The sequence below is a fragment of the Blennius ocellaris genome, assembly GCF_963422515.1.
Source record: "Blennius ocellaris genome assembly, chromosome: 2".
NCBI lineage: Eukaryota > Metazoa > Chordata > Actinopteri > Blenniiformes > Blenniidae > Blennius > Blennius ocellaris.
In genome coordinates, this window is record NC_137651.1 from 5,420,165 (window position 1) to 5,435,887 (window position 15,723).

Here is a 15,723-nt window from a genome sequence, read left to right on the forward strand (position 1 = left end):
AGTTTTTTGAAATATGCACTCTATGTGAGGACTGACATTTTTTCCAAAAGATGGAAAATGTAACTTTTTGAATTGATAAATCTTAATAATGTTTCATCAATAGCCCACTTTTTGCCACTGTAAACAGTGAGACCGGAAACATGTAACAATGATGGGACAAACAAGATAAACAACTCATGAAGCCTGGGAAATAAAACAGAAAACCAATAGCTGTGGCAGTATAAACATATACTGTACCGCTACCAAAATGTACAAGATTTTCAACTCACATTGTAGCATACTCACTTATCCATATAAAAGTAGCACAGTAGATTACACAGACGAAGTTGTTGTAAAGTATTCGTAAAAATAGTACATACAATAGTACACGCTTAAAATACTCATACACGGACAACCCTCTTAAAACTACGACTAAATTAGAGCAATTTAAGTGTTTCTATAATGCCTGACAGGCATGACTGAGGAAAGCACCAATGAGAGCGCGGCTTTGCCTGTCAGACATAAATGAGGAAATTGAATACCCGGTGGAACAGGACGTGACTTGTGCGTGGACGTGGTGACGTCGCAGAACAACAAAGATGGCAGGAATGGGAAGCAGCAACTACTGGGAAGGTACGGAGGGAACATTACACTGAATTTACAGTAAATGACGCACGAAGCGACACCCTGTACTTAATTTACAGCACGAAACGCTCTTCCTCCGCTATTATAATATTATACTTGTTGAAAGATGGTTTAAAAGCGCGTGTCTGCAGCAGTGAGGCAGCGAGTTAGCCGCCCGCTAAACTAGCATCTCGCTTTGTAACTTCAGTTATTGTTGTAAGCTGTTTAATCTGTGAAACGATTTAACACCTCACCAGGGGTGCCAGCTGCCATAGATTTTAGACAAAGATGCACTTCCTACATTATTGTCATATTTATTGAAATGCTCAATGAAGTCATTTCCTATTTGGACGTTAACGTTGCCTTGGCTTTACATTGAGACGCTGTCAAGCACCAGCACTTGTGGCATTAATATAACCCATACAATTTCGTGCAAGCGACTTTGAAATCGTTCCCTACATTTAGAAACGAAACGGAATCGTTCCAGTGGTACCATATTGTGTTGAAGTGACAAACACCCACACTATACACTTGCAAAGAGTCGTTGTGTTTCAGAGATAAATAATACCACTTTGAGACAGATAACTGTTTACAGAAAAGCAAAAGACCACAGGATATCTACAAGAAAAACAAACAAAATGGCATTGCTAAGGAACAGACACTAGTTCAGAGCTGCTTTAAGAATCACATGCAGAAATCATTATTTTTTTCAGTTCAGACTCATTCATCAACATTATACTTTTTAAAGTTGTCTCATAACGCCTGTAAAGAAATAGCACACATACAGGGTATGTCACACGTAATCAAGTATATTTCATATGATCTAAGCTGTGAAATTGCTGACCAAAAATTGTGTATGCTTTAAAAGCAATACACCATCATAGCAAACAAACGCACATTCCGTAACTATTTTTTTCAGCTCATGGCTTTTTCATATGCTTATTATAGTTTGTAAACAATCTCCTCAGAATGAAATATTAAACACACACGCTAACTGACTGAAAATCTTTGACCTGTTGATCAATTCTTGTGTCTTAATTTAATATGCTTGACTCCTCCGTTGTTTCAGATCTGCGAAAGCAGGCCAGACAGTTGGAGAATGAACTTGACTTGAAATTGGTCTCATTCAGCAAACTGTGCACCAGCTACAGCAGCTCCAGGGATGGGCGCCGGGGAGAAACGTAAGGTCTTCTCGAATACACGCGCAGTAATCTTTGCCTGAGGCAGCGGCCTTTTCAGGCTTATTCAAACAAAGAACACTTTGTGTCGAAGGAGTAAAGTTCACTGCTCTCAGGAGCTGGATTTGTAGTATATAACATTTTATCAATGGTGTTTTTATGAAAGATAGCAGCAGTGTGTTACTGTGATACTGTATTTTAGCCAGTGTTTGCAGGGGTAAGATAATTAACTCCAATAATCACTTCATTGTACATGGACCTATTAAATTTTTTTACCATTGACGACACAGACATGATGTTGAGCAGCACTGATTTGGGACTGGCAACATGCTGCACCTCAACAAATAAGAGCAAACCTGCAATGGGACACAAACTCGCACTTAACAGTGCAACTTATCGAACACCTCTTGATTTCCGGTTACATAAAGACTTTAAACGGCTTAATTACAACAGTGTCCAGTGCCTGTAGCTCCGTCCCTTCACATCAACTCGCCACGGTTCTTTCTGTTCACCTGACAGAATTCAACTTAACTCCAGCAGCTGAATCTTGGATGACTCCACTCTTTCACACCCATTTTCTACAGAAAATAATCAAACTTTGAAACTTGGGTCAATACAGTATTCATATTCTGATATTGGACTCTGACATAACTTGTTCCATGATGACATTAATGCCCTAGTTGTGGCAAATAAATTATTCACTGAGTTTATTTCTTAGAAATAAACTCAGTGAAGGGAACAAGTCTGTGAAGGGAACATTGTTTTTTAAAAGGACCTTATCTGTTGTAATTGTTGCTGGTATCACTGATATTGTTTTTATCTAGCTTTTAAATTTTTTTTTATTAAATACATAGTACATTTTATTTTAATTTAATATTGAATATTGCTTGAAGAAATGCTATTAATCGGGGTTAAAAACATATTTGTTTTTGATAAGCTGAAAAATAGGATGTTTTCATGTTAATGCTGCAAACTAGATTGGATGGATTTTAAACTAAGATGTATTCTTGATTCGACACGATACATTTATTCATCTTTTTACATGGTTTATTCTATTAACCGCAATATACATATTTGTTTTTATTGCAAAAACATACATCTTGTGACTCGGTGTGTCTAGTTTTCAATATATTAAATGAAAGTATCCATCATTATGTATATCTTTATATTCATACAATAGATACAAATATAACAGTTTTTCCAGTGTACTTCAAACCATATTACACTTAGTTTTAGCGCAGCTTTCTAATTCTTCTCCATTCGGGATTTTCCTTACCCAAGGTCGGACACTACGCCACTGCTGAACAACTCGACACAGGACAGGATGTTTGACACCATGTCAGTGGAGATTGAACAACTGCTGGCCAAAGTAAGTCAATTGTCTTTGGCTTGCTGCCTGTGAAAAGCCTGCAAAAATACTGTAATAAGAAGGCGACTGGATATCTGCCAAGGTTCTTGTTTTTCGTCAAGTTTTCATGTAGTTTGTGCTCCATCTCAGAAATATTACTTTGTTATTTTTCATTGATTGAGTTACTCTGTACACAGCAGCAGAGTAGTGTCGTGTATATCTCCTAAAGTTAATGACACAATGTGGACATGAAAAAAAAAAAAGAAAACAATTAGGAGTAAATGTATTCATCCATCTATCTTCCATTATTGTTTTATCAGTCTATTGTCACTGGTGGGAATTTACTTTCCATTGGGGAAGGCAAGGCACTTGGGTCACCATTACGGTGGCCTGTAAGCACAAAATACTACAACAGAAGCACTAAACACTATAACATTGAGAAAACACAAAAAAAATTGAGAAAACAATACACAATCGAGAAAACACTCCACATTTCAGAAAACACTCCCAAAAAAAAATCTAAATCAGAAGAAAAATGCTACATAACCAGGAAAACACTCAAAAATGAAGACCAAAGACTACTAAATTCACAGACACGTAAAAAGTCAGTACCTCCTGATGGCAGGGTCGTCACTGATTGGACAGAAGAACAGTTCGTGTTTTTTTGACACGCATACTTATTGTTATATTGTGTCAGGTTGACAACGTATGAAGAATCCCCTATATTCATTAAAGTATTGACCTATAAACTCAATATGTGAATCTTCTTTGGCGCTCATGTTATGATGCAGTATTGATTTCCTGTTAGAAAGACGGACTGTGCTTCTGCAAACTCCACACTTAAAAAGACCGAACCTGGTTTATTCTAGATGTGTCTTGATTTGACTTTGTAGTATGACGTGTGCCTTTGAAGGGCTGCTTATTATTGATTTTTATGTTTTGCATTATTTGTCGACGCTCTTGTTTGCCCAATTTCGTTCCTCTTGTTTTCTTCAGCTTACTGCAATTAATGACAAGATGGCGGAGTACACCAACACCCCAGGCACTGCTTCGCACAATGCTGCTCTCATGCACACACTTCAGAGACACAGAGACATCCTACAGGTACGTCAGATCCGATGTTTTCTAAACTTTGTATTTGACCTCTCATTTTATATTTTCCTTCATAGCAGTCTGTCAATGAGTTCCATGAGGATTCCATGTCGCTCACACATGGCTCCATATTTCAAATTTGTTCTTTTGATGTACTTTCAGTTATTATTTCTGTCCTTTTTCTAATCATGTTTTTTGGGGGGTTTTTGTAATAATTTGTGCTCTCAGGATTACACGCATGAATTCCACAAAACCAAAGGCAACTTCCTGGCCATTCGGGAACGGGAAGATCTCCTAGGATCTGTCAGAAAAGATATTGAGTGAGTTTCCTCTCATTGCACGTCACAACTCAATGTTCTTATGATCAGGCTGGGCCCGCATGTGTCACACGAATGAAAGTATGGCCTCTATGGATTATTTACATTTACACTATAAATGTAATTGCACAACTGAGTGTAAAATCTGATGTAAAGGTGCCACTTGTCTATTAAGTAATACAATAGGAAAGACATCTGTCCGATAGGCTTGAATGTATTCGACAACAGAGGAGTTCTGTGGACAAGCTTCAATACTTAAAAAGAAATGTGGTGTGCAGCATTTTTTCCACAAATGCCTGAAATGTTTTCACTGCAGCCTATATGAGAAAATACAACTGCAAAGGCTTGTTATTATATTCAGAAGAAATAATACTGGTTTGATGCATTGCTTGTGTTCTCCTCTTAGTGGTTGTACAGGCATAGAACCTGCCAGGCGTTATTCACGATCCTCACCGATTCTGCAAGGGAGATAGTTGAACCCTGACTTCCTCCTGGCACACTCCTGAAAAATGTTTGCTATTAAAGCTGAGACGATTCACGGCCGCCGTGGCCTCGCATTGAGAAAGTGTGTCCTCCTCTCAGATTGGCTCAGTTGTGAGTGAGCGTATTGAAATGCGATGGAGGCTCCCCCCGACCATGACTCTTGTGGGGTTTTTTTGTAATGGCTTATTGATCCGTGAGACGCGGTGGTGAGCATACAGTGAGCCCTGCAAGATTCATATTGATCCCACTCAATCCAGCTGGAATGCGGCTCATCTGCAGAGGATTTAGTTTATGTTTAATATATATATATAGTATTAAATATTAAGAAGAAAATGAAGAAATGAAGACATGGAAACACACTTCCAATATTTTATATGAAATAAATCTAACAAAATCCAAATTTTCACAGTTTGATAGAATTAACGACACATCTAATGAATTCTTTAATAGTGTATTTATTTATTTAATTTGGGCACATTTGCACCTCCATAGACAAATACTCTAAACATTTAAAGCAGACTAATTTCTCTGCTTTTAGTATTAAATAGTGAAAGTTCCACACGCCTATTGAGACGTTCACGTCTGGTGCTTTTTACTCATTTAGGCCAGAGTGCCTGTTTGTCCACAAGTGCTGTTACCACTGACATTTCTAGGATTCTTACAGTATCAGAGACACTCGTCACATTATGGGAAAGGAATTGTGCTTCAACTCAAGGCTTTTGAATAATGAAATAATTTCGTTAGAAATGAAGATTTGTGAACAAACAATGTTCACAAAAAAGTTTGTAAGGGTAGAAATAAAACTGGCATTTCCACTGTCCATGCTGAAGATAGCATCGTTTTAGAGGATAACTAAATAGAAAATTCAGTGTATGAATTGTTCTATTGATGTAATTTAATTACATGTGAGAACTGCTGTTCTCGAGGGCTGAGATTGAAATGATCATGACTTTCATCCGCCATCGTATCATAATCTATGCAACTACAATAAGTGTTGCGGTATTTATTATGCCAGGGATCAGCACATTAAAATGTCAAATTTTTATATTGAATCTGTGGCAAGTCTCTCTTTGGTAAGAGAAGTACAAGATGGCACCATTCCACAAAGTCAGCATTACATGGAACTGTTCACTCAGTCTTCTCACTAAATGGCATTAGGAGGGAGTGCCACTGGCCCGACATCAGCTCGGTACTAATGAATCTAATGCAGAAAAATGAGGCAGGGCTGTTGACCCACTGTTCAGCCTAACCATGACTAATGTGGCCACGGGCTGCTAATGAGGGAACCATCAAGCTCATGTAGCGGAGGTGAAAGTGCTCCTAATAAGGTGCAATAAGCCATGCTTTACATGAGATAACAGATTGAAATACATTTTCTCTTGAAAACCAATTTAACTTAAACTCTGCCACTGATCTTTGTTGGTTGGTCTTGGGAAAGAAATGAGGCAGGACCTGAAAATATATGAAAACAAGAACATTTAAGACTGTTGGACGGATCGCTTATCAAGCCCATGTGTGTTGCGGTTATGAGAACTTAACCACTTAAGTGTTTTGTTTACATTTGTAAAGAGTGGAACGAAATCAGTGGCAGATTTTTTTGTTTTGTTTGATCAAAGTCACATAAAAGTGTGAAAAATACAGTGAAGATAAAAAAAAAAACCTCATCTTACCAATGGACACACACAAACATGAAAGAATTGGAAAGTGCTCCTGTTTTTTTTACACTTCACTAGATGTAGAGATATACAAAAAAATACAACCCATTCCCAGATGAGTGTAGGTAAAAGTCAGGGTCCACTCTGGATAGATCATAAGCCCATCCCGGGGAAGACACAGTGGAATGGACAACCATGCATCTGTGCAACTGTGGGAAGAAACCACCATCACTCCACCATGCAGACTTGTAGAAATGCTAATTTAACTTTTTCATGTAAAAAAATCCCATGCACATCTTCTGAATTCAGTGTCGGGTCAACTTTTCCTTTCATGTCCTGCCGACTCACATCTTTTAAGTCATTTTTCTACTGTTTAGCACAATGTGCACCAGACAAGCCAAATGTACAAGATACCCTGCTTTTCTCGCGAGTTACCTGGGATTGTCTCCACCGTCCCAACAACAAAAAAAAAATGGAGATCAAAACAACAGAACTCTCTTTTCTTGAAGCCTGTTCCAAATATTTGGTTCATCACACTGAGACTCGGGCCATTCGGAGCTTCATGGTCAGCAGGAGGCTTTTGACATCATTTCATTGTGACTGGAAGACCTGAGACTCAAAGTGCAACAATCTAAATCAGCTGTTAGTTTTTTTTTTTCATGAAGACCACAAAAGATGACATTCCTGAAAGAAAGTCAAGTAAAGATAAATGTAGACATCATTTGCTCCTTCGTTGAACGAAGATGATCACTCTTGCTCTTTGGCTATATTCTTCATGTGGTAGTAAGCTGACTTCTTTCAGGGAAAGACTTGGGTCCAAGTCCATGACCACAGCATGTCTCGGAACTTTTAAACTAGACCTACATGTTGCTCACTCCACAAGCGACATGCCATCATTTTGTCGAGGGTTGTAATATGAATTGTGGCAAGTAAGCTCACAAAGATTTTTCTTTGGCTGTATGATTCATTCTGGCAGATGACAGTGCTCTTTCTCCTTTGGACACAATTTTAAGATGTTCCAAACAATGTGGAAAAATAAATAAAGAAGATCATAAAAGAGTAGCAAAGTTGTACAGAATTAGAAAGTTGCATCTGTCATAAAGCTGCTTTTTTTTTTTTTGGAAAAAGAGAATAAATATGTAAAAACTCTTCGAGGGTACAATATCAAAATATCTCTCTTCCATTCATAGGTTCTTTCTGGGCAAGCAGTGGCAGTAATGGCAGACTCATAACTATCACTACATTGCATCATGTGGTTTTTTTTGTGTTTGGAGTGAAGTACTGAGGTTGTCAGGTAGAGGGCAGTAGAAGTCTTGGGCGTGGAGAAAACTTGTGTAGGACACTGTTCCCCATTGATGCTCTGAATGGTAGATGTTAAGCTCACACACACACACACACACACACACACACACACACACACACACACACACACACACACACACACACACACACACACGGTCAATGCTAATGAACCATATCTATATGCTATGACGCTAGACTTCCTCAGCAATACCTACAACCAGGACTCACACTCACAGACACACACTTCTTGTGTGCTGCTGTGCCATTCATAACAGTGGCACGAGGCTGAGCTCAGCTCAGACCCAACACTCCCTCTGCTCCTGCTTTGATTCTAAATGTCAGCAACAAAAATGACAGCTCGCCAGTGATTTACACTGGTGCCCTTTTAAAAAGCCGTAGCGGAGTGATGAAGCTCGCTGTCACTACAGGCAATTCTACCCTTCCGAGGCATCAGCCCCACCGCTGGGGCGCCGCGCTCGGGTTCACGGCAGCCGCTGATGGGTGTGTGCTGTGCTGTGCGCGCGCTTTGTGTATTATTTATTTTCCTTCCATTGACTGTGAAGGTTCGAATGAAATAGCCACATTTATTTGTGGGCTGCCTTCTGTTAGCTAGGTGGAAGTTGATGTTTAGGGTATATGTGTGATATCTGTCTGCACATTCACCACTCTCCCTCCTCCATCTTGTTCTTACCAAACTGTGTGTGTGTGTGTGGATGCTGAAAGCAATAGGAATTAAAGAGAATGGGCGTGTTATGTTAGTTCAGTGCACTTAATACTAGTCCATCCAGCTTCAGCTGCATACATACTGTAAACCCAAACAACAAAGAACATTGTTAGCTTCTGGTCCTTCCTAAACCTGTGTTTGAATGATAATCTGCTGTGACGTTGCATGTTGCATATCTCCTCACGCTTTGACTCAGGTTAAGTACTATTGGGCTGAATGAAAACCTGTATTCAAAATATAATGTGTTGAAAGCTGTTGGGACCCGTAGAGAACAAACAGGACAGAAGTTACTATTACAAACTCCCACCTATCTCCTGTGCGCCACTGTTAAAGTATCGTTCCCTGTTTCCGGTCCTATGCGCTTTTGAAGCATTTTTTAGAGCGTGGATCGTTCCAATGGACATTTTCATAATTAAAGCCTTCTGTTGTGAATATTTATTTACTGTAGCTGCAGTTATCGGATGTGCTTGGCAGATGGTGGGAGGCTGGACTGAAGAGTTAAGGGAAAGAGAATCTAGATTTAGTGTCCACACCCTTCAGACTGTCAGTGATGTGGCCAGCTTAAGTCAGCTGTTGCACCTTTCGATTAGATTGAATGCAGGTTGGATGTTGCTTTGATTTAGTGATGTTAATTGAAATTAATGGTAAAAAAGAAAAAAGGCCTGACCACCTCTGCATCAAAGCCTGATGTGGTGTTTGACCTTGTTCAATAGCAGAATAATCACCTCTGGTCGCCACTGATGTTGTTGTAGTAAACAAATGTTATATGTTGTCTGAGCCACTGGGCAACAATCATAATAGTGCTGCTGCTTGTTCTATGTTAATTCGTTGCTGATGCAACCTGACCGTTTTGTGCTGCCACAGCTTTACATCCAGAGCTCTTCGCCGGCGAGCCACGAGAAGGCTTTTACTGTAAAACGTATGCAGGGGTGTTGGCAGGGACGGCTATCTGCAGGAGAACGGTCTACACAGCAGTTACGGGAGTGCTTTTTGTCACTGGATCAGATTAATCATTGTAAGGAATAGCTACAAGTCACACGTGTTTGTGTGAAGCGGCAAAGCTCCACAACACCATTAAAGTTGATCAACACCTTTAACGTGCCAGCATGGCCTCATGCAACTCCTGTGAATGTACAGATGTGCAGTGGGAAGGATTCCAACCACTGATAGATGACATATCAAGCTTATTGTTACCGCACTTCAAGAAAGTAACTCGTTTCTGATATTCAGTCTGGGGCCGTCCGTCCATGTGACAAGACAAGGCATGTGGATGAAAATGTTGCTTGCTGTTGGAGATGGTGAATCTCCCAAAATGATATCTAATTTAAACATCCAAATGTTCATGTATTATAAATGTATTTCTCATAAACTCAAATTTCTTTTTAGTGATGTTCTATTTGTACATTATCTTTAGCTTATAAGTCATTAAGATAAGAAACACACCATTTCAAAGTATTGCATAAGATTTAAGAGTTTTCGCATATTTTTATGAACATTTAAAATGACTTTTCAATGTGCCTGTATAAGATTCTTTCTCTGGCAGTGTCTGATAGTCACAGTCACATTTGTAAAACTGTCCAACACAAAGGAAAAAGCTACACTGGTCACATTTATTCAGTTTTTTTTTGTTGTCCCCCCCCCCATCAGCTTCTTTTACCTTTCTTTCATGAAAAAGTTCAACTAAAACATTGCAATTTATTTATTTGATTTCATTTTCTCCCAGGACGTACAAGAGTGGCTCCGGGGTCAACAATAGAAGAACAGAGCTGTTTCTCAAAGAGCATGAGCACCTGAGAAAGTAAGTTCACGTCACGCTGCCCGTCATCACCTGATTCACATGTTAAAAACATTTGTAATTCTGTCCTTTCACAAAGTGTTGGTATTTGAGCCCCAGCTGCTTGAAGCAGATTCACAGTATATAATCTTTAATGTCATTAAGACCAAGCACTGATGCTTTTTCTTTTGTAGTTGCACGTTCAGTTAAATCTGAGCTAACAGATCTTCATGGTGCAGCTCAGGCAGAATAACACTAAATCATCATTGCTGCTGATGTTTGTTTGTTGAGCTCAGCTACACCGTTTGTTGACATTTTATGTGTAGATTTCCTTTTTAGTTTTTGTGTTTGTAAATACGTTTGATTCTTAAGTGCAATTTAGTCCATTCCTGGTTTGTTCAGATCCAAGTAATTGTTCTCAAAGACCTTATATAGAAGACATGTTTGATTTTAATGCCAGGTATGAGTAATATCTCGATTCACAATTACTTTATAGTTCTCAAAAGTTAGATATTGTCTTTTTGTGACATGATAGGTCAAACTGTGATATCCAACAGACTCATTAGTGTCCCACTATTATTTGGCTCGGCCTCACCCTCCGCAGAACAGCATGCGATCGTAAGTTTGTGAAAGCTGGAAGTGTCTGTGTGAGTGAGAGGTGCGAGATGCACCCTGTGTGGAAAAGAAAATGGAAAGTCAGCAGGACACATGCACCTGCATACAAACACGCACTCTCATGGAAGCACAAACAAACCACAAAAGCCTTTTATACTTCCCAGGGTCTCATCGACAATAATAAGAAATAATACCCGTTATTCCCCATGAAAGACTTGATTAATTTCAAAACAAGCCGAAGCTGCTCTTCAGTCACCGTGGCTAATATTTGTCTATTAATGTTCATGTTCAGACTTGTCTTGCATTTTTTCGTTGGTTCATTCTCTACATATACAGTATTATGTAGTGATATTTGTATACACACAGTGGTGTGAAAAAGTGTTTTCTCCCTTCCTGATTTCTTACTCTTGTGCATGTTTTCCACACTTTTCAGATCATCAAACAAATTTAAAAATTAGTCAAAGGTAACACAAACACTTTTTAAATGACGGGTTTTATTAAAGAAGAAGAGAGAAATCCAAAGCTACATGGCCCTGTGTGGAAAAGTGTTTGCCGCCCCCCCCCCCCCCCCCCCCCCAAGCTCCCGTTAAAACATAACTGTGGCTGATCAGACCTGAGTTCAATATCTGGAGCCACACCCAGACCTGATTACTGCGCAGCTGCTCTCAATCTAGAAATCATTTAAATAGGACCTACCTGACAAAGTGAAGTCGACCAAAAGATCCTCAAAAGCTCGAGACATCATGCAGCGAGCCAAAGAAATTCAGGAACAAATGAGGGGGAAAAAAAGTAATTAAAGTCTGGGAAAGGTTCTAAAGCCTGTGAGAGCCGTTATCCACAAATGGCAAAAACACAGAACAGTGGTGAACTTTCCCAGGAGTGGCAGACCAAAATTACCCCACGAGCGCAGCGACGACTCATCTAAGAGGTGACAAAAGATGCCACAACAACATCTGAAGAACTGCAGGCATAACTTTTGCCTCCGTGAAGGTCTGTGTTCATGACTACCATAACAAAGAGACGGGGCAAGAATGGCCTGCATGGCGCAGTTCCAAGACAAAAATCACTGCTAAGCAAAAGCAACATTAAAGCTCGTCTCTTTTTTGCCAGAAAACATCTTGATGATCACCAAGATTTTTGGGAAAATATACTGTGGACTGATGATGACAATAGTTGAACTTTTTGCAAGGCCTGTGTCCCATTACATGTGGCGTAAAAGTCACACCGTAATGTCAGAAAAAGAACATCACGCCAGCAGTAAAATCTGGTGGTGGCAGTGTGATGGTCTGGAGCTGATTTGCTGCTTCAGGACCTGGAAGACTTGCTGTGGTAAATGGAAGCGTGGATTCTGCTGGAGGAGAATGTCCGCCCATCTTTTCTGGAAAATGATCCAAAACGCACCAGCAAGTCCACCTCTGAATGGCTGAAGAGAAACCAAATTAAGACTTTGGATTGGCCTCGTCAAAGTCCTTACCTCAATCCTATTGAGATGCTGTGGCATGCCCTTAAAAATGCCGTTCGCGCTCGAAAAGCCTCCAATGTGGCTGAATTGCAACAATTCTGCACAGATGAGTGGGACAACATTCCTCTACAGCGTTGTAAAAGACAAAGGATGGCCCAACCAGTTATTGGGTTTAGGGGGGGGGCAAAAGCTTTGTCACATAGGGCCATGTAGCTTTGGATGTTTTTCTTCCTCATTAATAAAACCCTTCATTTAAAAAGTGCATTTTGTGTTTCCTTGTGTTATCTTTGAGTAATGTTTAAATTTGTTTGATGATCTGAAACATTGAAGTGTGGAAAACATGCAAAAAAGTACGAAATCAGGAAGGAGGCAAACCCTTTTTCACACCACTGAATGTGTATTTTTTTTCTTGTCTCTGTGTATACATCAGTTTTCAAAGGTTTCAGACTGGTGTAATATAGCGCGAGTTATCCATCGTGTAATACCATTGGCAAGGTGTCTGACTGGCTCCAGATTTATTTATTCTGCAGCAGAGGAAACATCCATAAACTTACTGCTGGTGTTTGTTAAGCGTTATCTTCTGCAACCAGGGGTGTGTGATGTTTGCATGAAGAGACAGAATGATCTGAAACACAGAAAGTCCATGCTTATTTACCCAAGTGCAAGTTCTTTCAAAACCCATGTGCAAGTGTACAGAATACAACAGAAGCTGCTTACGAAATGGAGATTTCTCTCCTGCTTATACGCTTTCCAATGCAAATAATAAAAATAAACTAACTCGTCTCTCTTCCTGCTGGCCAACAACTTTTTCACTGTACCGAGTGTGACGACAAGATGCCAAACACACTATAATCCTTGTACTGACAGCTACCATGTGGTTTTCTCATGTATTGGAGGGTTTTGCAGCTGACTATTTGTCAGGGTTTCGTTCAAGCAGAGCTGAGTACACATACAGGGATGCAGTACATATAGTGGTGTGATCGACTTCAAGCAGATAAAGGTACAATTCAGGCTTTTAGACGTCTGTAGACCTGTGAAATGAGAAGAACAGCTCGTGGCACACTGAGCTGAACTCGCTCTGGATTGTTGCACTCGGTTACATTCCCAGCTGTCAAAAACCTGTGTCATTCCAGCACAATTGATTCTGATACTGACAATACAATGTTCTCATTAAACCACAACCCATCTTGTAAAGCTTCCCCTGACCATTGGCAACTATAGGAGAGGATAGAGGAGATTGGAGATGAGGATCGCGTTACGCTTGATTGATCCTATTAGAGTGCTATAACAGGAAAGAGAAATGGGAAATGTGTTAGTGACTAGAGCAATAATCTGAAGTGTAAGAGGAACACAGACACGGGATGAAATGTTTGAGTAAAATTGTACGCTTATCTAATTTGTGATTCCTCACACAGTTTGATGACCTTTGTTGAAAAATCCTCTTGTTCTTAATATTGAACATAAGCCATAGACTATTGATCATAGTGAGAATATTCCGATTACCAGCAAGGAGAGAAATAAAGCTTCTCTTTCACAGCACTAGGATTTCTGCATGAACACTTGTTTTTGCTCAATTTGTTCCCTCCCATTTTTTTTTTTGGTCATAGGGACTTTTGGGAGAATGGCATTTTACAGTTGTATGCATTTTCCCATACTCTGGTTATCCTGCTGATAATTATATTAAGTGTCTTTGCTCCAAAGTAGTAACGTAATACATGATGGATTAGAAACCTTCACAACGTATGGGGCATTGATTAATGCCTGCGTCAAGAGTATACATCATAAAGGTAACTGACACTCCCAACAGAAAAGTCATTAGGTGTAACTAATGACTTTCCAGTTGAAAACCGAACCCGTCTTCTTGTGTTCATTTTCAAGTTCTCATCAAGTCGAGGTTTAACGAATTTGCCTCTGTAAATAATGAAGTATTTCTATCCTATTAATCTATTGAGAAAGGCAGGCATGCATACATGTGCTTGTTTTGACATTTTTCATTTTGAATGGCGGTGATAGAGCTGCATGTGTTTCCACAGCACTTGGCCATTCCTGCACGTGAGCTGGTAATGGTATTGTTACAGATCTGTCACTTATAGTGTTAGTCAAGTGTAACTTCAAGTTGCGAGAGCTACTTTAAATGCTAATTATTCTTTCTATACTTAATATTGCTCCCTATCTCTGCCTTTCTGTCTTCATGCCCGGATAGCCGTTTTTCCATCTCTCTCTGCCATAAAGGTTAGTCTTCATGAATAAACTAGAGGAAGGGAAGGGCCGCTCCATCTTGTTGGAGAGCTCTAATGGTAGCGGCCACTCTGATTAGGACTTCCTGTCAAACAGGAGCTTTTGACACGGCAGTAGTGTGACTGTGAAACTCAATCACACCTCACATTGACGTTTGCTTTTATTTGATTAGGTGGTTCCTGGTTCATATACCGCCAACACCGAAACTTCAATTGAAAACGTAGAAGAACTTACAGTTTTGTCAATAATTTTCTATCTAAATTCAAAGAGGGGAATCATTCATCTGTGGCATATAAAGAAGCTTTAGTTAATGCTACAAGCAGCATACCTGAGTCTCTCGCATCGCATCATCCCACATCTTTAAATTGACTTGGCATGAGATTGTACTGAAGCCAAGTGGAAAGGCCAAATGTGCCTAAACCCTATTTAGTCATACATGCTTAAGTACAACGTCTCCATTATGCTATTTGATAGATTTCTTTATAAAACCTTGCGATACAAAACTCAGATTTCTTTAAAAGTCCCACAAAAACTGTTGTTGTGGAGGAAAGTCCTCAGTTTACTCGTTACTGGTCTGTATGTCTCCCCTCGCCTAAAGGATTAATTATACGATTACAAAGCAGCTCAATGTAGTGGTCTGCATTGCGTGACAGCTTCACTCTTCACGACACACTGAGGTGCTCAGCCATCCAGGAGAGAATCAAAGTCAAGCTGCTACCCCTGCACATTGAGAGGTGAAGTGGTTGGTGCCCACCAGTTGTCCTCTGTTGGAGCTGTACCTTGTAACTCCAGGTGGGAGGGAGGGGGTCCCGGGCTTGACTGCTGCAGCAGGAACGAAAGAACAAAGCAGGAAAAACTATAAATGCATTTTTCTCTCTGACAAACATGGCCACCAAATGAGGAGACATGCAAATGTTGCAGGTCCTGTTGGC

At 39.8% G+C, this 15,723-nt stretch overlaps 1 protein-coding gene across 2 annotated transcripts in view; it reads left to right on the plus strand.

Annotated features, from left to right (window-relative positions):
• Positions 1-578: 578 nt before the first annotated feature.
• The window catches only part of gosr1 (golgi SNAP receptor complex member 1), a gene marked incomplete at its 5' end in the record, with an annotated part of 28,615 nt that continues 13,470 nt past the window's right edge, over positions 579-15,723 (plus strand). Inside the window, 6 exons of one of the 2 annotated variants that reach the window (XM_080509721.1) lie at positions 579-612; positions 1,673-1,784; positions 3,063-3,150; positions 4,126-4,233; positions 4,450-4,541; positions 10,426-10,500. In XM_080509721.1, the coding sequence (XP_080365847.1) occupies positions 579-612; positions 1,673-1,784; positions 3,063-3,150; positions 4,126-4,233; positions 4,450-4,541; positions 10,426-10,500 (509 nt within the window). The other variant, XM_080509722.1, reaches the window with a different exon arrangement.